Source organism: Molothrus aeneus, chromosome 3 (assembly GCF_037042795.1).
Source record: "Molothrus aeneus isolate 106 chromosome 3, BPBGC_Maene_1.0, whole genome shotgun sequence".
Taxonomy (NCBI): Eukaryota; Metazoa; Chordata; class Aves; order Passeriformes; family Icteridae; genus Molothrus; species Molothrus aeneus.
The window spans coordinates 47,244,503-47,267,499 of record NC_089648.1 but is presented as its reverse complement, the minus strand read 5'-3'; the positions used below and the strand labels follow the sequence as shown (position 1 = coordinate 47,267,499).

The following is a 22,997-nucleotide window of genomic DNA, read 5'->3' as shown; positions in this document are numbered from 1 at the left end:
GTCTGCAGTCCCGTGGGGTCAGCACTGGCAGTGCCCTGCAGCAGCTCAGCTGGCAGGAGGCAAGCAGGGAGCAGCCCAGGACCCAGCAGGGTCTCTGATGTGAAGTGCAGTCCAAGAATAGCGCCTTCTGACAGTGCTGGCCCAGCTGCAGATCAGAGGGAAAACCTATGTGGGGAGAAAACCACTGCTGCCATGTTGTTTCTGATCAGAGGAAGGGGACTTCAGTGTCTGCTCCTGCTGCAGTTGCACAAAAACTTAGTGTTTCAAACTTTGGCTGACTTTTTTTTGCAACCCCATACTGGCATATCTAGTACCACTTTTAACTAAAAGGACTGTTTCTGGTAACTGGAGAAGTGATGTTGATTTACATTGTTTAGTTATTAACACTGAAAGGGACATTGCTGTCTTGACCCTCAAAAACAGGAGATTAAAAATAAAAACTTCAAATGTAACAAAAAGTCAATTTTTCAAAGAAATCACTTTAAAATTATTTCAGTGGAAATCTATCTTCTTGATTAACCTTTCCTAAAATAAATAATATTGTGTAATGACAAGGAAAAATTAAAAAAAATGACAAAAGAGAATCAAAAGATGACAACTTGATTAAATAGTTGATTTCTCATGAAGCATTTCACTTTTAATGAATTCAAGATCTCTGGGGTGGTGGTGGGCATGTGTTTTATTTATTTATGTATTTATGTATTTTATTTATTTATTTGTTTGTTTGTTTATTTAAAAATCCCTGACTGGCACCTTGTTTATACTTCTAAAGCTTTGTAAGAGAAAGAAGGAAATCCCTTTTATATATCGTTGTTATTTCATATTTTCATGTAATTTGATCTTTATAACAACCCTTTTTTTCTTACCATTGTAGGCAACGAGAGCTTAGAAGAAAATTATGTGCAGGACAGTAAAATGGGATTTGTCATCAATGCAATATATGCTATGGCTTATGGGCTGCAGAACATGCATCATTCCCTTTGCCCCGGACACGTTGGACTGTGTGATGCTATGAAGCCAATTGATGGCAGCAAGCTCCTGGAGTTCCTCCTCAAATCCTCATTCATTGGTGTTTCTGGAGAAGAAGTTTGGTTTGATGAAAAGGGAGATGCCCCTGGAAGGTAAAGAGGTTTCATCTCAACTATTAAACCAGAGGGTGGGAAGTGGGAATGTTACTGTGCTTGGTGATGTAGATTTCTTTGGCTTTTTTTCCTGAAGCATAAAGCATGGACCATTCTTTCCAACAGCCTGGAATAACTGGTAACACATGGTATCTTATATTGGGACAGGAACTACAGTAGAGCTTATAAATTTCTGGTGTTACAGGAGATGAAAAACCTTCTAACTCACAGACTTCTGGTGTGCAAGGTACTATTGGGTCTCAGTACCAGGGTTTTAGCATGTATAAAGCCTATTACAAATGATTGAAATTTAATGAAGAATTTACCTGACATGGTTTTGAATAGAGGGCTGTAGAGCTCATCTATTCCAACTGGAGCTCTGCTGAAACCTTGCGAGAGACTAGTGTTGATTGGTAAGATCCTTTATCATCTCCTTAAGCTGTTTCACTCCAAATAGAATCAAATCAGTCCCTGAATTTAAAGATAGGTCTGTGTAGAGCAGGACAAATAATAGGGGGCTTTTGGCAGAAGTTTCTGTGTTTCACTCATTTGGGGTCTGGTCCCAGCTGTGGCAGCTGCTATTGTTTAGCCTCCCCAGCAGACACAGGATGTACCCCAGCAGTGGGTAAGGCAGCACCTTTGTGGACTTGGATGTCACCTTTGTTTCTCTTATGGTAGCAAACTGGCAGAGATCTTTCCTTTCATTTAGTTTTGTGCGTTCCATTTTAACACAGGGATTTTTTTTTTCTTTGTTTTCTTTTTTACAAATACATTTAATTCAGCTGCTGAAGTACAAAGTCCATTATTAATTGAAACCTACCCAGGGATTGCTTCACTGAAGTTTGTTTTCCTACTGAGTTGTTGAAGTGCTATAAAAGGCTCTCTCACTCCATCTTTGGGCTTATTGCATAAGTGCATCTGAGTGCCAGCACCACACAAAGGAAGGGCTCTGGAGCAAACAAGAGTTTTCATGTCTTTCCATGCCTCCAATGAGTATTCATAAGACACAGTGGTCTTAAAACAATTCTTATCTCTATTACTAGGTTTTATTAGCAAAACTGGCCAATATTTTGCCATTTTCTAGATTGTTATTTTTTTTTTCTATTTTCATATTTAAACAGTATATAGGTAGGGGGATAGAATATAAGAAAATAAAGGTTGTATAGAAAGTAATCTTACCCCTAAAGAGTTGCAGCTGGGCCAATTATTAAAGATTAGGAGCAGGCCTGACTTTAACAGGCCACAGCTGTAACCAATAAAAAGAAGAGTGGTTTAAAAGAGTGGATTGGATGGGTGAGGGGGAGCTGGAGTCCATTGGCTACTGTGAGAAGAAGGAAGAGTCAGTGCTTAGAGGAGCTGCCCATAGGAAATGTCAAGGAGGTGTGAAATGCTTGCGCGAAGGAGACAGCAATATGGAACCTTTGCAATGTAATGACAACATATATACATTTAAACAGTTTGTTACATTTAATTAGTAACAAAAAACTAGTCAGTTTGGTCTTGTTGAGCATTGACTTCAGAATTTTTTAGTTGAAGATACAGATGAGTTGAGGTTCGACTTTGAAAGTAAAGCAAGAAATTCCCTTACATTTGACCACATACTTATCATCATAAATGCATAAATCAAGTCTTTGCACTTATAATTTAGATAATACAGAGAAATTACTGCTTAGTGTAGCTTTATGCTTTTTGAACACTATTCGTGTCCATAAAAGCATTACTCCAGCTTTGCACATGATACGTTTTCTGTCTGTTAGCTATTTGGTTTGATGTTTAGATGTAATTTTCCAATTTTAGCCTAATTCTGATTTATTATTTTGTCACCCAAGAGCATTTCCACAACTCTCATCAGTACCAAGCATAAAATTAGATTGAACAGTTGCTGAATTTAAAACATAGGAGAGTTTATACCAGGATATTCCTCTGAGTATGCCAGAATGATAGAATTTATTCCATCCATCATTTTTGTCTATAGCAAGGTTCATTTTTCTTGATTCCCTGGCCTACTTAGAATTTGATAGGTTTTTTTAGGTAGGGAATTTTTTTGTTATTGATCCTCATTTATATTTTCACAGTTGCAGCTAGCAAGTTTGGGCAAGGAAATTCAATTAACCTTTTTGTTATTCATTCTGTAATCCTTGAATCAATCTGTGGCATTTATAACATGGGCAATATGGTATCAGAGAATTGCTGTGTGTATATGAACTGTGACCTGCACAGTCTGTCAAATCCTTGTATGGCAACAGCAGTTTAACAGACTCATCTGTAGCTTCAGACGGCTGTAGTGCTTCCACAGCTTTGTGTGGAAAGTCTCTTCATGCATCAGTGAACAGACCATAGCACAGTGTCAATTCCCAGGAGTTTTTGTACCTTAGCAAAATGGACCACATACAAAACCTAAATATAGCAAAGTCAGTCTGCTATGAAATTTCTTTGTTTTTTGGCTTCTCTATGCAAGTGCAAGAATGTCACACAAATGTGTAAAATGTTTTTACACATCTTGTCCTCAAATCATGTGAACAAATCAACTTCCCAAGGTGAAATAATATTCCTCTTAGAAGGCAGCAAACTTTCTCATAATTTTCAAAATCTGTGAGGTTCTTTGAGCAGTTGACTCCCACAAAATCTTAATTGTCATCATGATGAGCAGAGAAGATAGAGTTGCCTATAATTATGTTAGTGTGGCACTCCCATAATCTTCTGTTTTGAAACCCATACAGCTTCATGAAACCTTAACCATTTGTTTAGACACAACTCTTTTTCTATCTCAGGCTCAATTCATTGTTTCAAGGTTTTTATCAAAATGAGATTGGAAAACACAAAGTGTGTATTTCTTCTGTGAAGAATCTTTTCTTTGAATATCTCTTATGCAGAAATACAAAGGAAACTTTTATTGGAAGGGCACAAATGCAGCATTTAGCTGGCTGCACTGCCTCTGGGAAAAAATGCCATGGATATAACTCTGGAAACTCAGCTGTCTGTGCTCTCTATACTGTCATTAAGAACATGCTGGTAAATTTACTGCACTTTTTACTTTCATTGCGTATCTCCCATTTACTTCCTCTGTAGCAATCACATCACTCAAATTTCCAGAAATGGCTGGAGAAGGTGTGAAGGATGCAATAGTCAACACAACATCCTTCTCTGGAATAAGACATATCTTTTAGCTTTGGTCTATTTTAGGTAATTGCCTCCTTTTATCTTGTGGTTGGTATGAAGAACCTTTCCTCCTTTCCCCTCTAGAGCAAATGATTTCCATAGACCTCTGACCATAAAATGCTTTGTGACAACAGGCAGGAGAACTTTCAGCCTCAACAATGAACCTTTGATATGTGGAGAAATGCTGAGGTTCACAAACTAAGACAAAAGTTTCACCTAACTAACATTTCATCTTAACTAGACTTGGACTTAGAACCATGTAAGTCTATTTAGTTCAAAATTTCCAACAGCTGTTCAGGCTTCAGTCATGAAAACGCTACCTACCCCAGTGCTTTGAATGAATAATCAAATTTTGCCTTATGCAAGGCCTTCAAACTTGCATGTAAACAATTTTTTTTTTCAAATATGCATTTTTATTTCAGAATTTGGATTAATGGGTGGTTATTTCATCCATTTACATCCCAGCATTGCTCAGCATCTCTTTTCCCTCCTGTCTTTCAGGATAGCAAACATAAGTATCAGTCAGGTATTACGGCTGTGGGAAAAGGTAACTTCAGCTATCTCAGATTAACCGGAATAAGAGTGTGCCTGTGACCAGCTGATTTATATTCTGGCTTGCCTTACAAGTAACTTGCTCATAAGACGCCACCTACTGGGTCACATCATTTCCCAATATACCAGAGAGCTTGCTCTTATGTTAAAAGAAGGATTAATTTTTTTACCTGCTGGATGTTTCAATGGCTTCTTTAAATGCTGCCATGTGTGTGAAATACAACTGCCTCCAAGAAGTCTCACTCTCTGAGAGCCTCACAACTCTTGTCAAATCTTCTTTTGGGGTCATAATTATTAGCATGGACACAGCCCAAAGTTGTTCAAGTTGTATGTATGTGAGAAAGGGGATGGGAAGAGGTATTCCAGCACTGAATTTGTCTTTGCCCGAAGCACAGATTTTTCATTAAGAAAAAGAAGGAAAGGATAAAGAACTTAAGCACATCTCCATATACCAAGTGTATTTGCTAGACCACATTTTTCTACTTAAAATTCAAGCTGCATATCAAAGCTGCAAACATTGTACTACAACTTGTCATAACGCAAGGCTGTGTAAGAGCTTTTAATCTACATACTTTATTCTTTGACAGGTAACCTATAGGAAAGGGAATAGTTTGCAAGAACACAGGAGAACCTCTTAATTGATATTGCATTAATGTCACTCTGTGCCTTGCGATGTATTTTTGTAAAAATGAAAAAAGTATGTGGGCTCAAAAATTCCATTAAGGGAATGTGAGGTTTTAGCAATCTTTTATTCCCCTTCCTGAATTAATTTTCCAGCCCAGAGTAACTGATTTTGTGTCAGTTTAATATAAGGTCAAACTGAAATCCTAGTACATTTTCCTTGCTAGGAAGAGGAATGCACATTTCTACTGAGCTTTACTCTTGTCTGTTGAGCATCCATTATGAAATGCCTGACTTTCACTGCTTCTTGTTATCCTGATTCTCCACAAGCCTGGAAACAGCATTCTTTTTTTAGGTGCTTCCTTTAGTGTTAGAGCTGGGATATGAGAAGCAATTGTTCTCCAATGAATTTGAAATTTACCCGTTTCCTAAGCAATGCCTTGATTAGTGCCCAATTCCCAACCAATGGAGCTGCCTCCTGCTTGGCGCTCCATTGAACTCAGTGGCAGGGGTCCTTTTCACACATGATTCAATGGAGCTCTGCAGTGGCACTGGCATTATCTGAGTACGCGTATTTGCAAAACTGAGGTCTAATTACAGCTGTAAATATGCATTTCTTTAAATCATCTTCAACAAAGACTTAGTTAAGAAAATTACTCTGTTCTACTCTAGACAATAAATCTAGCACCTCTTCCCTCTGTGAAGTGCAGAGAGAGTTGAAATTTTGCATATTTGAACCTCAAAATGGAAAGAAACAAATGGATGTCTCTCTTTGCTCACAACCAAACATCCCAATTTTATTTATGGCTTGTACGTTGCTTACCTTACCTTTCATTCTTAACGCATGTACAGATTAGCAACGCCCGTTTATAAACAAAAGATTTTTTTTCTCTGGAGACTGAGACAATCCAAGTACAGAAGAGCAAGGCAGTAAATCCCAGGCTTGGAAAATATAAGATGCTTTATTTTCAGCTTTAATGCTGATTTCTTGTTCTCAGTGCTCTTTCTCTTGTCATTTATTAAACAAAGTCCTCCCCCTTCCCATCTTAAGAGACCAGGATGTGGGTTTAGCCTCTTTTGTGGTTCTTCCTCTCTGTACATGCTCCAACATTCATTCTTCCATTCTTGCTTATTTTCTACTAAGAATCAAGTTACATTCTGTGGGTAAAAGAATGAATATAATAAATATCAAGAAGGGATGCACACACCTCAGGTCCAACACACTGAAGGCAATGGGGCAGGCTGGATGTTTATTGTAGCAGTTTTTTATGCTTCCCTTACCATAGCCTTGGGATGTGCTTTCCTCCTTGCCTAGGGTGAGAAAGTAAATGTTGAGACTGAGGTGCTAACTTTTCCTGACAGGATCACTGGGCTGCATGAAACGAATGGTCGAACTTAGGGCTTACAGCTAAGTTACGGCAAACCAATTTGATTGGTCTGAGCATTTCTGCTTAAGAGCTCCCAGCAAGGGCTATATTTTACAACCAGCCTGCACGGAGACACAAAGTGAAGGTTAAAGAAGTTTTCACAAATTATTTGAACTAGCAGCACCCAGACATTGCCTACACATGCATCTTCAGCAGAGTTTACTGTCTTTGGTGTACAGTTCTTCCTGGACATGCAACTTTTTAGCCATAATTTTATGCAAGCAAGGCAGGCAATCAGCATTTGTGTGCAAATCAGAGCTGACGCTTCCTGTGATTCTGCTGCAAATCCTAAAGGATTTTGGGTTTTTGTGAAACACAAGGCTCTGGAATTAGGGGATAACTTGAATATTTAGAGGCAGAAGAAGAAGAGCAAGGTAAATTTATGTCCTTTATGTTGCAGAACAGTGACTCAATGTTTTTTTCCTTGCAGATATGACATCATGAACCTGCAGTACATAGAGCCCAACCGCTACGACTATGTCCTCGTTGGGACCTGGCACGAGGGCGTGCTCAACATTGATGACTACAGGATTCAGATGAATAAGAGCGGAATGGTCCGGTCAGTGTGCAGCGAGCCTTGCCTGAAGGGCCAGATCAAGGTGTGCCTCAGACACTTACTTTCTGCTGTAGAAATAGGAATATCCAGTCAGTGTTTTTTTCCTAAACCCAAGCAAGCTCCTTTCCAGCCAATGGGTAGGACTTCCTTTCCTTCAGGAATGCCAAAATGATAGAATCCTAGACTAATATCTTTCTTTAACAACAGCATATACAGGCCCATGTTTTCTAAAATTACCCTTTGTACAGATGCAGAATCTTCTAGTGTGACAGAATTTGAGTTTCACCTTATGTGAGAAAGATTTTCACTTAGTCATTGCCTACAACATTCAGTGGCTGTGATTCACCTGGGGGCTGATCTTGAAAATATTGTGACCCACAGGAGTCCAGTATTTTGCTCCAGCAGTTACACCTGCAAGGAAAAGTTGAAAAAAAATTCCAACAAGCCCCCTGCCTATTTATATCTCATGTTCACAACAGGATGTATGGAAACACAAATGAAATAACTCTGTTTTCACCAAACAGTAGCACTTGCATCAGGCTACAAATAATTTGTTACCAGTCATGTCTGGATGATATAAAGACGTGTTTCACCACTCTCAGAATGGTATGGATGCATTAAGTTTAAAATGGCATGAAGCCATTCAGCAAAATCTCCTTAGAGTAGACTTCCCTTTCTATTTTCATTTAATAAGCACATTTGCTGCTTTTTATTTCTATATTGCTACTCTAAAGAATAAGCAACTGATGATTTGGCAAAGGCACAGTGACAATCTCCAACATCTTGGAGGAGAAACATTATTGGTATTTACCACCCTCCAAAACATCTTTTTTCTGTTTTTGAGGTTGTGCAGTTTGTGTATGTGTGTATATGTAAACACTATGCATAAAAAATGCCAGCTTCAGCTCTTCTTGAAGCCTATTGGACTCTCTCCACAGACTGCATGAGGAAATGTTAAACAAACAAACAAAAAAAAAGCCCAGAAAGCTAGTATTCAATAAAACAAAATTTTGCATTTCATTACTGTACTCATCTCTGCATATAGATGGATAGGAAGACCTGGAAGAAAAGACTGGATTCCTCCTTCCTGGCAAACAAGGACAGAGTTTTTGTCAGAGCCCTAGGAGCCAGAGATATCCTTAATCTTTCTTTCAGCCTCAGGGTAATGAAACTAGGAATCAAGACAAAGAAATAATCTTTTCAGCATTGGATCATGACATTTAGCAGCCCTCACAGCAAAGAAAGAAAGTTTTCAGGGACATTTGTCCCTAAAAGAGCTGCTGTGAAGCATGAGGTTGGTCACTGCTTGCTTTTTTTTTTTCTGCTAAAACCCAATAGATCCTTTTAGCAGGATGTTTTGTAATTTGTTCTTATTTTAATTTCTATTTTCACTTGTGTAATGAACCCCAAGGAGACTTCCAAATCAATTGGAATGTATGTTTATGTGAATGTGCTTGTGTGTACCTGTATAGACATGTATTTATATGCATTAATTACTCCTGATTCTAACCTTTGAATTTGTTTACTGCTTTTTACTATGCAATAGATATTAAGCATGGGCTGAGCTGCTTGTCCTGACCTCTGCCATCTCACAGATTAAACCTCAAGTTTGATTGAAAATATGACATTCACCATGCCTCTGTAGAGAGGGAAAATGGTTTTGTACTTTTAACTCAGAACAGCTCTCCTCAAAACAAAATAAAATTGGCCCTAGAGGTTATCCTTGAAATCCTTAGCACAGATTTTAATACAGGGATCGATACAAAATCATGATTGGTGTTTTCTAGCTGTTTGAAATGTGCCATACCCAGGAATCCTGTCTTGTTTTAAACACTGTATTGTGTAATGTGTTTGCTGGGGGGTGAGGGTGTGTGCCTCTTTGTTTTCTGATAGAGGATCAGAACCGAGGATGTATTTTGTATTGCAGGTGATCAGGAAAGGAGAAGTGAGCTGCTGCTGGATTTGCACTGCTTGCAAGGAGAATGAATTTGTTCAGGATGAATTCACCTGTAAAGCCTGTGAGCTCGGCTGGTGGCCAAATGCTGACCTGACAGGTAGGCATGTGTCCCTCCAAACACATTCTTTTCCTGCAGGACAAGAGGAGAGTGCTGTGTGCTGGACAGTAAGGTGGCAGCACGCAGAGATATTAAAGGTACATATTTGGACACATGTTCCACTGCAGTTTAGGGTGACTGTCTTTCAGCTTAGTGCAACAGCAGAGACAATAAAGACAGCAAAATTTCTGCCAAAAAGAAATGTTATAGTCTGTCTGTTCCTTTCCTTCATTCAGCACAAGTATTTATAAAGCTGTTTAGACTCTAGTGACCTCAGCAGCATTTGCTGCAATTTAGCAGTGACTGTCGCAAGAGTTCAGTGCATTCTTGTCATATTGACTTGATACTCTTCTCTGACCATTTTACCATGCAATTAGTAGCACTTTATCTGGGATTTCAGGACCTTCAGTAACTGATTACTGGACTCTTGTTTGGTATAAAGATCGTTCTCACTGGACCCACCAGCAAGAGGAATTTTAAAAAAATCCTGAGAAAAGCTGTCTGGAATAAGTTAAGTTGCCCTTGTGTATATGCCTTAAATGAGTTGCATGCTTTGGCACCCTTCTGTTTATTTTTTACCTATCAAGGTCAACCTCCACTTCTGCTCTGGGCTTTGCAGCAGCCACTACCCCCCAAAAAAAGCTACAACACATTGAGAAGCATCACCGTGACCTTAACATTTGCTTTGTATCACTATGAAAGATTAGAGTCACCTCTGCCCCATGTCACCTCTGCAAATCTTGGATGTCAGCATTCAGCAGGACATTATTTCTAGTCACAGAAACAATCTAAACACCTAGCCAAAGATCAAATGTGCAACTTAACACGTCTTTGTCCTTTACCATGACTGGCTGACAGATATTGCTGCAACTTTTAGCACATAGACAAAATCCTCAAACTTCAGTTATTTTCTTCTATAAGATACTTCAAGCTAGTAATTGAAGCCAAATGAGCTCTCAGAGCATGTATTTTGAGAGGGAAACTATCTACTTCTCCAGGTAAAATCACAGTATTCTCCAGTATTAATCACAAGAGACGGGTAAATGTGACCCATTGTCTGACTTGGTTTTCCATGGAAAATAAGTTATGGTTGTGTCCCAGATGTGTGTGTGTAAATGTCTATTTTCCATACCTTCCACTCCCACCACCCTGCTCTGCCCGTGCTCTGGTATGCAGCTAAACAAACAGATTTGTCAGGATACAGAAATCTTCTCAGACTCTTCAGGTTTCAGGTCAGGGGGTTGTAAGGAGAGGAGTTAGTGAAAAATATATTCTGTAAGGGCCCAAATCACAGAAACACATCTGGTATTAATAAACACAAAAAAATCCACAGAACCTTTCACACATGGCCTGACTATTTGAAAAGCCCATATTTAATTCCTGCTCCTAGGACATATCCATACACAATCAGGTTTTGCTGGTCTTGGAGGTTCACAGAATTGCTTGTACCTACTCTTCAGGGAAGAAAAAGGGATCTATTGATTAAAAAGAAGCCAGAACAAAAACCTGGTGAGAGATCAATATGCACTTGAAAGAATATGGTTCAGAGCTACCAGCTGCTCAGAGTTGCTCAAAAGGGGTCATGTCAAAATGACAGGCACTGCTGAAAAGAGCTGCGGAAAGAATCAGTGCTGGAAAAAGTCTCCAGGGCATGTTGCAATCTATTAACTTTTAATGAAATCAGTAGATGACCTGCTGATTTGTGTTTCTTCTCAGCAAGGAGACTGGACTGCTGCTGTTCTGAAATCACAGTAACCTCAGCCAAATGACAGCATAGCCATCGACTTATTTCCTAGAGAACATTGAAATGGCAGTCTGCTCCCGCACAGCTTCTTCAGTCTGTCTAATTGAAGAAAAAAACCTTCTTTTTTAACCCCTAAAATTGATTTACTTGAACTATACTACAAAGTACAAAGCTGTGAAAGGAAGCTGATGCTATCCTAATCTTTAGAAGAAGGGGATTTATCTAGATAAACTCTGTCTCTTGAACCTTGTGGGAGTCACCATTGGTATGATTTAATCTGGAATTCTGTTTTCTTGCCAGGACTCCCATCAAATGTGTTTTTATAGCTTGATTTTATGTGTTGTATTCATACCCTGACAGTCACCATAGCATCTAGACACAGGCGGTAACATATCACAGTGCAGATTGTTTTTCCCTTTGCCTTAAATCTTAAATGCTAAACATGTATGTGGCTTTAGACTCATTTTCCATCCCAGATGGAGGCTCTAAAATCCTTAATCCTTTTAAGAAATGTGATGCACATACTAACCTATTTTGTAAGACATGCTTTTCAAGGTGCTCATTTTCTCCATTTGAAATCAGTCTCTGTGGCTCAGTAATCATTTCATGACATTTTAATTTTATTTTTAAATGTACACAATTTTTTTAGATTGCTTCCCTTAAATATGAATGCAGTGAAATGGACTCAGTGGACACAAAGGATTTCTCACCATAGATGATGAAAACCTGACCTGAGAAATAGTCACTAAAGCCAGTACCTTAGACCTTGTGCCAAGAGAAATCTTTTATAGTACCAGAATATAAGATGGATGAATGTCAAACTAGTAAACTCAGTTTACATAAATCATCTTAAATAAGCAATAAAACAAGATAGGAAATGAAGTTTTATAGTCTTATGAAAAGAATCATAAGGTTTTGGAGCCAACAGTTCCCTGGGATGGGTTAATGACCTCACAAAAGATCATAGTATCTCTTATCGTCCTTGTGCTATGAATATAGTAATAAAAAAAAAAAAAAAATTATTAGCCTTCTGATCTTGGAAATTATTCACAGTCAAAATGCAGGGAAAATAGTACATGAAAACTACCAGATAGCTTTTACCAGAAAATTTTAACTGTGAAGCTTTTGCTCTGATTTTTTTGTGGTTTGGTTTAATTGTTGAGGGGGCTGTTTTGTTTTGTTTTGTAAATGCATGCACAATTTCCTGAGTGTCCTCCCCCAGTCTCAGTGGGGGTCCAGAGCCCACTTTCTCCTAGCTGGGAAATGACCCACCTTCACAGGTGCTGACAACCAACAACTGTTAGCTGGTAATAAGCAGCCTAGGGAACTTTTTGCAGTTTGTACAATATGTGGTTCTTGGGCTTGCTGGTACACAGGAATTACACTGGTTTAATGAAACATTTCTAAGCAAATCTTACATGGGATAAGCTTAGAGTAAATGATAGGCTTAACTACCATGTTGGATCTGGGTTAAGCCCCTGAAAATATAGTTTAAAATGGAGTAATATGAGTATGTCTTTATGTTGTTAAGCTTAAAGTCCATATTAAAACTTAACCCTTCCAACAATGACTGACCAGATTCTTGTATGAGAAGAGCTTCACATGTACTAATCAATGAGCAGGAGCTTCTGATCCTTAGTCTTTTATTAAATCATAGAGGAGCCAGCTTCCAGTCAGGGCTGCTAAAGCCAATGGCCAAAGGTTCACACTTCTAATAAAGAGGTTCTCCTTCCTATTTCACCACAAGAGTATTGGTTAGAAGTACGGATTTCCTGAGTCTTGAACAGACCATATTGAGCAAATTAATTTTCTTTATAAAATTTTCTCTTTGTTTTATAATATTTTCTTTATAAAATAAGACCTCTGGTAGCCATTGCTATAATCTCTAATGTTTTTCATGTTACGGGCATATGTAAGAACAGCACCTGTAGTTAAGTCAGCTTGGAGACAAAGTGGACAGAATTACAAAACCTTCTTTCAGTTCACATGACATTGGCAGACATTAAAAGTTCAAGCAGAAATTTTCCATGTCAGGACTTTGCCTTGGGCTAATTTTTTTTTTTTTAAATTTAAACAAAAAAAAAAATTCTCTCCTGTTTCTCAAAATGAGGTTACAGTAAAACTGTTCAACCCTCATCCATACCTTGTCTTACTTCTCAATTATTTGGAAGGAAGGACTTTACATTACAATACAGGTATCTACATTAGAGTAGAAATATCTAGTGGTACTTTTTGTCACCATATGGAAGATGCATATAAATTAGGCAAAACTGTGGGACTCAGAAACTTTTTTTTCATAGATGGTTTCTGCAAATACACTCCACACTGAGGAGGAAGGGACTGAGCACAACTTTTGCCCATCACAACATCAGGGCCCCTGTTAAGATCTAGCAGCAAAAATTAGAGGAAAATATGCTTCTCTCACAAGCTTGCTGGCATTACCATCTATTCCCTGCTCTTTTGGGCCATGTCCAAGAACTCAGGCAGAGTTTGTGAGCAGCCAGTCCAGGACCAGAAAAGCTGGAGCAGCAGTTTGTAATGAAGATATCTGGGTGGAGAGGTGGCTAAAAAACCTGAACTGTTAGGTGAACAGAGACAGGGATGGTGAGGGACTGGGAGGAAAGATACTTGAGAGTTGGGGGAAAGGCAGAAAAGTTGAGTTGTGTCAAAGGGAAACTGGAGGAGGACAGAAACAAGAAGTAGAAGAGGCTGTGGATACTTCCCTTGGGATAAAGGAACATGTTAAAAGCATTTTAGAACTACTAAGTCAAGAACAGAAATTAGAAAATGCCGTAATGAAAGATGTCCATAACAGCCTCTCAACCATAACATCTTGTTACACAAGGATTTTATTTTCTCTGTAGTGTTTATTGCTGGTATAACTTCAGCACAGTGAGGAAGATATCCAGAGATTCCTTTTAACTTGAGTGTGGGAGAGAGCAGTTAAGTATCTGTCTTAACAGATACACATATTTGCACATCTGTACTAGTTAGAAAGGAGAGTCTTTCCAGTTTTTATCTAAAGGCATGCATATTCTGTGGGTTTGACTCTTCCAAGAGAATTAAATTATATTATTTAGAGGGAAAACAATGACAAAATAAGAATGAGATACTGTGAAGAGAAAAAAAGCAGAAGTGTGCTAAGGTGTAGTATCTATGATATAGTTCTGTTAAAATTTTGGCTTTATTACCACTTTTCCATCCACAGACCTCTGATTAATTTATGGTATTTATAAAATCACTCTCAAAAAAAATGGAGTAGATCAAACTATAGTGATTGTGGTAATGATTGAATAAATTAATCTGAGAAGGTAAAAAAAAAACTACCTGTTTGCAACAATGCTTTCCCTGCTGAAATGAAGAGATGATGGTGACTTTGTCTGTGTTCTGTTCCCAGCTGTACCTTTGGTCTTCTGTGCTTGTAATCAGGTACCTCTAAAAGCAGATATTTCCAAATCTAATTTCCTGTTGCAGCATCGTGAGAAAATGTTTGGGACACCTAAAATGGATGGCTGTTTTTTGAACATATTAATCCAAACTTTTCCTTCATGCAGTTCACTCCTTTGTAAAGCGGTTTTAATAATCCACATCACATAGACATATGCTAATGCTTGGATTATACTGAGATCCAGCAAAAAAAGGTTCTTCCAGGAGCTGCCTTTCTAACACTCTGTTTCTCTTCTGTACACTGCAGGCTGCGAACCCATCCCTGTAAAGTATCTCCAGTGGAGCAATATAGAGTCTATTGTGGCTGTGGTCTTTTCCTGCCTGGGGATCCTGGTCACCATGTTTGTCACCCTTATCTTTGTGCTCTACAGAGACACCCCTGTTGTCAAGTCCTCCAGCCGCGAGCTCTGCTATATAATCCTGGCTGGCATCTTTCTGGGTTACGTCTGCCCTTTCACCCTTATAGCTAAACCCACCACGACCTCCTGCTACCTCCAGCGCCTCCTGGTGGGCCTCTCCTCCGCCATGTGCTATTCCGCCCTGGTGACCAAAACCAACCGCATCGCGCGCATCCTGGCGGGCAGCAAGAAGAAGATCTGCACCCGCAAGCCCCGCTTCATGAGCGCCTGGGCCCAGGTGGTCATCGCTTCCATCCTGATCAGTGTGCAGCTGACACTGGTGATCACGCTGATCATCCTGGAGCCCCCCATGCCCATCCTCTCCTACCCCAGCATTAAGGAAGTTTACCTTATCTGCAACACCAGCAACCTGGGCGTCGTGGCTCCTGTGGGCTACAATGGACTCCTCATCATGAGCTGCACGTACTACGCCTTCAAGACTCGCAACGTGCCTGCCAATTTCAACGAGGCCAAGTACATTGCATTCACCATGTACACCACTTGTATCATCTGGCTGGCCTTTGTGCCCATCTATTTTGGGAGCAACTACAAGATCATCACCACCTGTTTCGCAGTGAGCCTGAGCGTGACAGTGGCTCTGGGGTGCATGTTCACTCCCAAGATGTATATCATTATAGCCAAGCCCGAGAGGAACGTCCGCAGTGCCTTCACCACCTCAGATGTGGTGCGTATGCATGTCGGGGATGGCAAGGCACCTTGCAAGTCCAACACTTTCCTCAACATATTCCGGAGAAAGAAGCCAGGGGCTGGAAATCCAAAGTAAGTGGATTGACTGCAGGTACACATCTATCTATATATGTCCCTCTCTTTGCCATCCTCTCTTGGTTGACTGTAGTCTGCTGAATAGTAAGGTATGTAATAGTTTTTCATTTCATGTGTAGCAGAGAAGGTGGAAATGACCCTTTATTTCTAAGCCTCAGATGGATATTGGTACGTTGCTCATTATCTTCTCTCCTACTCTGAAGGAGCCCTGTGCTCAGCTCCCTGTACTGCTGGGGCAGGTCAGGCAGTGGCAGAGTGACCAAGCTCCATAGAAGCTTCTTGCATCTTCCTGTCACATGTGCATGTGTACAGGGATCTCACGCCCTGATGTGCAGTTTCTCTGCACTATGTTCAAACTGAAGTGCTACTTTAGCCTTTTAGAAAAGAAATCTCTGTCTAAATGATTTTAAATCACATGTACTTGCCTAAGGCCACTGGAATGTGTGTGAAAGCTGAGGACTGAACATAAGTTTTTAAGGTAGTGTATTGTGACAGTCCTCATGACTGTGATTCAAAACCATCCTCCATACTATCCCTGTGCTCTATTTAATACTCAGCATTATGAGCAATACTCTTACTCATCATTTGTGTAAATCTCTCCATGTTCTCAAACTCAGCGTTGGTGTGAAAGTTGCAGAAGTCAACTGATGGTGAAAATGAACTTGCATTCACATCTGTGGAACTTGTTATTTTCCTTGCTAATAATTAAAAGCAACCCAGATGCAGCAGAGCAGGAGGTAGAACTGTTACTTCAAACAGCATCTCCCTGTGAGGAGCCGTCTGAAAATTTGCATTCTTTATTATCTTACTGTTTTTTAATCTTTAAAGAAGCACTATAGGGGTACATATGAGCTTAGATGTTTTTTTGTCTCAATTAAAAAAAAAAAATTAAAAAGCACCAGTGAAACCTACATTTCTGAGCTTTCCAATAGAACGAAAATTCAGTTAATTTCCAGTTTTTTGGGATCTGTAGTTTTCTGAGTCACTCAGGTTGGTTTTGATTCAGTTTTCATAAGAACCATTTTGATCTGTCCTGGTGATAGAGGTAATGCTGTAGAAAACCCATGCTGTGATCAATTTTGTCTTTATGCTACTTCAGTACGTTTATTTTAATTTTTTTTTTTTTTTGCTAGACAGGAGGTCAGAAGGGAAGGGAATGGAGACATAAGGGACCCAAATACACAGCTCAGTGTGCCACAGAGGCCACATCAAGGCAAGGCTGCTGACTCCTGAGCTAGCCAGAGAGAGAGCAGGGAGCAGCCCTAACAGCCACCACCTACAGGGAGGTGGCCAAAACTCTCTGTAGCCCAAGAGCATGAATTTCATGCAAATAGAAAGATGGAGCCTGATCCACCTTCCTCTGACTCTATGGTAGTTATTTAGTTATAGTTATCTAGGGACTCAGACATCTGTAAGAAACTAGTGAGGTGTCCCTGCAGTGTGGTTTTTGGCTAACAGTGTTGGTTTCTTTAAGTTATGCCTGTCAAAAAAAGAGGACTTTTGAATATTTTAGGTCATGACAGACTTAATAACTAATTCTCTGTTCTGCTTATTTTTCTTCTACCTTTATTTAAAAAAAAAGTAATTTAAAAGATCCAAATGTGATATACTTAGAATATGGATCTTATTATGAGAGAATATTATATCTTGTTCAAAAGTTAAGCTTCTTCCTCATCATTGTCACCTTTAAAACTCAACAGGGCTTACCTGAGTTTTTTAGCTATTTGTTACATCATTTTAGTAAGATTTTCTTGACCTCTATGTTAAGCCTGCATGAGTGTTATGAAGCAAAAAAAGGTCTACAGAGTTTTAAGTTGCTTTTCTAAACTAAAAGCTCAATACCTAGCTAATATGCCTTTTTTTCCCTCAGGTTAAGCATCTGTGTCTTTTATACAGCCAAATTCCCACCTCTGTCCTAAAGCTCTTGTGCAGTTACTGCATGTTGTTCACCTAAACCAGCTCAGGTGCAGAGGCACCCTGGGATTGCTGATGGAAAAGGACAGCTTTGTTCATGGGCATGCAGAACTGAAAGAAGTTTAATAGATAAACATGAAGCTTTGGAAATAAAGTCACAAGGCAAAACAAGAAGTAATTTCAGGGCTTTGGATGGGTTTTTTAGCTCCTAGCTGAGTCCATTGCAAAGTTTCTGAGGACACTGTGACAACACAAATAAAAAAGTGAGTCGCTGTGGAAATCAAGAAGGAAAAAGTAGAATTTGCTGCAGCCTTGGGAGCACTTAGGTAACTCAAATGTGTAATCAGGTCCTTCCTGAAACAGGACTTAAAGCTGCTGGTACATGCTCAATGCCCACAGGAATGATCTCAGACTGATTTTCAATGGTTTTGTTTGTGGTTTGGTTTGGTTTGTTTGTTGATGGTTTTGATTTTGTTTGGTTTGGGTGGGTTTCTTTTATGTTTGGTTTGTTTGTCAAACACCAAAATCTGGGATTTATTTGTGATGTTTTCAGTAATTCTGTAAGTATGTTGCTCTGTTTCTAGAATCTTCAGTAGTGTCTCACTGTGGCCACATTTTTCTGTCTATAAGAGGCCAGCAGTTCTGCACTCAGAAGATTTCTCTTCTAGATGTATTAATCTATCTTCTTGTTATGCCTTCTTCCTCTTCCTAGTTTGTTTTTCTTTTTCTGCTTTTCAGTTTTCATCTCTTTTCCTGTCTGTATCAAATCTCTTCTCTGCTTAATCTATTGAATTCCAATTCCTAAACAGAAAAGTGGCATCCATCTAAATTAAATTGGTGTGGAGATACAGAGTTAAATTTAATTAGTTTTAAAAATGGAAACTGTTTTACATTTACAAAGACAGATAAAACTTATATAAGCCTTCATAAAGCATTTTCATGCAATGTTGTGCTGTTAGTTTAACTAGTATAGCTTGGAGACTAGAGCAAGATGAGACATTCTTACTTTCTCCTTCCTAAAGTAGAGCAAAAGAATTAAGACAGACCCCAGGGAAGTCTCCTAACACAGGATCAATTAATCAATTCAAACCCTTCAGCTGCCTCTGGTGCTGACATAGTGGTCAAAAAAGTAATCTTGAAAAATATCTCTCCCAGCTGCATTGCCAACAGTTTCAGTGAAAATAAATTTCTTAGTAACACTGGTGTTCACATAAATAACAGAGCACACTGCCTTTACTGATCTGTTGCACTCTCAAGATGTTATGTGCAGTCTTGGGGGTTTGATCTTGCTCTTACTTTGGTTGAGTTAAACCAGGAGCAATTACAACCAGCACTGTTTTCCATAGAGCTGGTTGGGAATTTTCCAGTGGAAAATTCTACTACCAGAAACTACCAGAAAATTCTGGCCCTTCAAAACACTTCATAGAATTGGTCTTTGCTGATAAGTATTTACCCTGGGCCGGGGGGACATTTTTTCCCCAAGGAGAGAGGAAGACATTGGGAAATTATGAGGGAATCTTACCCCAATAGTTAAACTGCTCACTTAGGCTAAGAGTATCTCCTTCATTTCCCAGGTAGATGATTTATAACTGGATTGTGCACTGTCCAGGGCAAGTCTCTTTTCTGTGTGTTCTTGTCCAGCAGTACTTTGGAACAGAGATAAAAATATTGTGGTGCAGACCCCTGGGAAATACTTGGTATAATTCTGTGAGAGAGCTTGAATCTGGGTCTGAGGGATCCCTTGTGAGTGTCCTCAGTACCAAGCAACTGTCATTCTTTCCCTCTTGTCAAATGAATACTTAAATATGTATAAAAAAATGGAGCAGCTCCATCAGGAGAGATGAAGAGAGAGGGATATCTGCTGCTTGTACTGAAGCTTTGTGGGGACATTTATTGTTCGTTTGCTGCTTGAAGGTATTACAAGATCCTGGCTGTTACAGGATGATGGCATAGCAGCATTTGTTAGGAGAGCCTTTTGCATCTATTTTTTATTTTTTCCAGATGTGAGAGGGAAACATTTGTGTATGGATCTTGCTGTGATTTTTATCCTTCTTCTTGGTCTCAAAAGTTATTTTGGTCTATGAGGAGGTCAATGAGCTTGAAGAGAAAGACACTTCTACAGTGCCTGAATGCTCCCTTCTGTACTAGATGAAGAAAAAAACAAAACAGTGACACTTCAGATGCTGATTCTGATGAGGGTTCAGGAAATGGCTTCTCCAGGAGTGCTGTAGGGGGTTGCCACAGAGAGAAAGCTCATTTTTTGTCTTTGGATAATAAGTTCCAGGTCTGGCAGTGATGCTCATCTGCTCCCTCAGTCTTCACATCTAAATTATTTTAAAATTTATGGTTGAGACCCCAGGTCTGGACACAATTTTAGTGCAATTTGAATCAGAGTTAGTAAGGATTTAGTTGTTGATATACATTATGTAGCAAAATCTGAGTTAAAAGGAAGCCAACTAGCAAGACTTACTGAATGGCCAGGACTCCACATTAATGCATAGGCTATCTGCTTTTCCCTTATTATTGGAGTTAGATCCCGATATTGGCAGATGGAAGGTGCCTGGGCTCGTCTGACCCTTGCTGCTTGACCAGGGGTGGCAGCTGTGGTGGTTTCACCTCAGAGACACCTTTGGCTGGCTGGATGTTTCAGCTGGCACTTGGAACAAGTCCAGGCAAGCAGGAACTCAGGTTTACCTCTGGCGGAAAGGCTTTAGGTGAAGTGAAGGAAAAGGAGACGGGTCCTGCTGGAGGGTTTTGATCCAGAGCTTTATTCGTAGCACACAGACCTCTGAATCCAGCAACATCTCCAACAGAACCACAAGCCATGTGGTCGCCGTGTCTTTTAAGCCCGGGGAGAGGGGGAGGGAAGGGGTAGGTATGCCACCAACCAGGTGGGAGGGGGGAAGTCTCAGGGGACAAGTGACACCTGGATAGCCCAATGTTGCCAGATGCTCAAAGAGGCATCTTTAGAACTTTGCCAATCAAACGATGCCCTTGCTGGAACGTTAAGATTGATGGACAGCACTTAGCAAGGGGGCAAGGGGGAGGGGAAGGGAGAGGTTGTTGGCACACCTGAGGGAGGAACTGGGATAGCTGAAACAGGGTATTACATCACACTGCAACACCTTATAATTTTAGTATATTTACATTTAATTATTTTTCATCCAGCTGTCTGCCTTTAGGAATGAATAGCTGATTTAAAGTACTTCTAAACATGTAATTTATCTTTTTCACACATTTCAGCAGTCCATGCTTCTAGACTGCTGTCACAGGCATCCAGTCACCTGGGCCACAGAAATCTCAAATGTATTTATTTTATTCCAACAAAAATTTGCAGACAACCCAACATCCCCTAGTAACTTCTTCCTGCCTCCCTTTATCCTTTTTTCCTGTGTGCTGGCTTCCTACAGAGTTTTTTAACTGAGAATCATGGTTCTCACTGACGTCTAGTAACATGTCTCTTCCTTAACATGGCTTAGGGAACCACCTGCTTTTTTGTCTTGCCAGTTATAAAATTATCTCCAGGTATTATGAAGTTGATGTTTCTCTTTACATTGACTTGCTGAGTTGCCATTTCATCTTGAGCAAACTGTACTTACAAGCCGTGCTTTTCTGGGCTCATTTCCCTTGGCCATTCACAGTCCATAAAGGCTTTTGGGCTCTTCACCTCCTTCATTTTCAAAGCTTCCCACAGACATGTGGTGAGGGGAATCTTAGCACAAGTATGTCCAGAAGATTTTGTTTTGCTGGTTTTTATGGTGTGGGAGGAGGAAAGTGCACAACGAAGCATGGCAAGGCTTGTAGCTTCCAGACACAGAGAGTAAATGTTCAGCATGCTCTGCTGCAGTTGCTCAAATGTAGATATTTTACAGCCTGTCACTTAATCCAACCTAACAGCCCTGTCACAGAAATAGTGTTCAGGAGTACTCCATCTTCTCACTATCATGCTATTATTCTGCACAGTCAATATTCTGTCTTTAAGCAGGGGTTACAGAGGCAAGGAGGGAGAGAGAAAAGTGTGAACAGAATACATGAAAGCACTTGCAATGTAAGTAAAACAATGCCTTTTGTCCTGATCTCTACAGGCTAAAGTAGGTGAAATGGAAACAAACCAATCTATTTTAACCTGGCAACAGCCACAGAGGTAATTTTTCACTCAGTCTGGCTAAAATGTATCAAAACTTCTGAGTAGGTTTAGTGGAAAGTGCAAGCAGGATTAATAAAAACTGGTTGCCATTGTACCTTCTCTTGTAAAAGTGATATATTAAATCCTGTGCTTCAGGACAGGCCCAATGTGAGAAGTATTTTCTTTGGTCCTGAAGCGTGTCATCTAGCCTGCAGCACACAAGAATTATCTTTAAATGCTTCTTACACAAATTAGCATCTCATGTAGTTTTACCTTCCTACAACAGTGCCAAACCAGTATAGAGACAATTGCTGAATCTGATAGGAGATGGTAGACTACCTTGCTTTGCAATTTAGAAACCTGATGCAGCGGGTAAACTTCTTGTGTCCTGCACTAGTATTGCAGACACAATAAGACAGACCCTAATTTTTACCATTACAGGCCTTGGAAAACACCATATTCCAAGGGATTTTCAGGAAGACCCTTAAGCCTGCTTTGCCTGCACAGCCATCCTACTGAAGCTTACCCCAGAGGGAAATGGCATATTATGAAAGAGAATTTTGTAACAGCAGAAAAGATGTGAGCTTCTGCCAGTGAGAAGTTTACACAGAGATTGAAAAGAAAAAATAAATTGGCAAAATTGTACAGGACAGAGAAGGTTGTTTATTTAAACAATTTGTTGCTGTATATCTGATCTCTCCATTAGCCTCCAATAAAATGCTGACAGCCACACCCTGTTTTTGGGGCAAAGGCACCATGGGGCACAAGGTGCTGTCCTGGTCCATGGCTTTGAGGCTCCCAGCTCCCAACCAGGGCATAGGGCTCCAAAACCACTGAACATTTGGTTCACCTTTGCATCACACTCAGGAGGAGTCTGCTTCCTTCGCAGGTTGTTGCAGATGTGGCAGCTCTAGAAGGGCTCCTGGTGACCCAGCTGTCACAGGGAAGGCAGGGGGCACCCTGGCCTGGCCTGATTCATCTTCCTATTTCAGCCCTCCCTAACATTTACCCAGCTTCTATATTTAGTGTAGTCCTCCACCCTTTTCTGAGGTTGCAGTGCCTTTTTGGGAAAGCCTCTTGCATGCTCACAAAGGA

General features: G+C 39.9%; 1 protein-coding gene across 5 annotated transcripts in view; it reads left to right on the top strand.

Annotated features, from left to right (window-relative positions):
• The window catches only part of GRM1 (glutamate metabotropic receptor 1), a 184,008-nt gene that overhangs the window by 137,006 nt on the left and 24,005 nt on the right, over positions 1-22,997 (top strand). For all 5 annotated transcript variants that reach the window (XM_066546831.1, XM_066546832.1, XM_066546834.1 and 2 more), the window contains exons 5-8: positions 875-1,121; positions 7,311-7,479; positions 9,364-9,490; positions 14,929-15,859. In XM_066546831.1, coding sequence (XP_066402928.1) covers positions 875-1,121; positions 7,311-7,479; positions 9,364-9,490; positions 14,929-15,859 — 1,474 coding nt within the window. The remainder of the gene's footprint in view (positions 1-874; positions 1,122-7,310; positions 7,480-9,363; positions 9,491-14,928; positions 15,860-22,997) is intronic.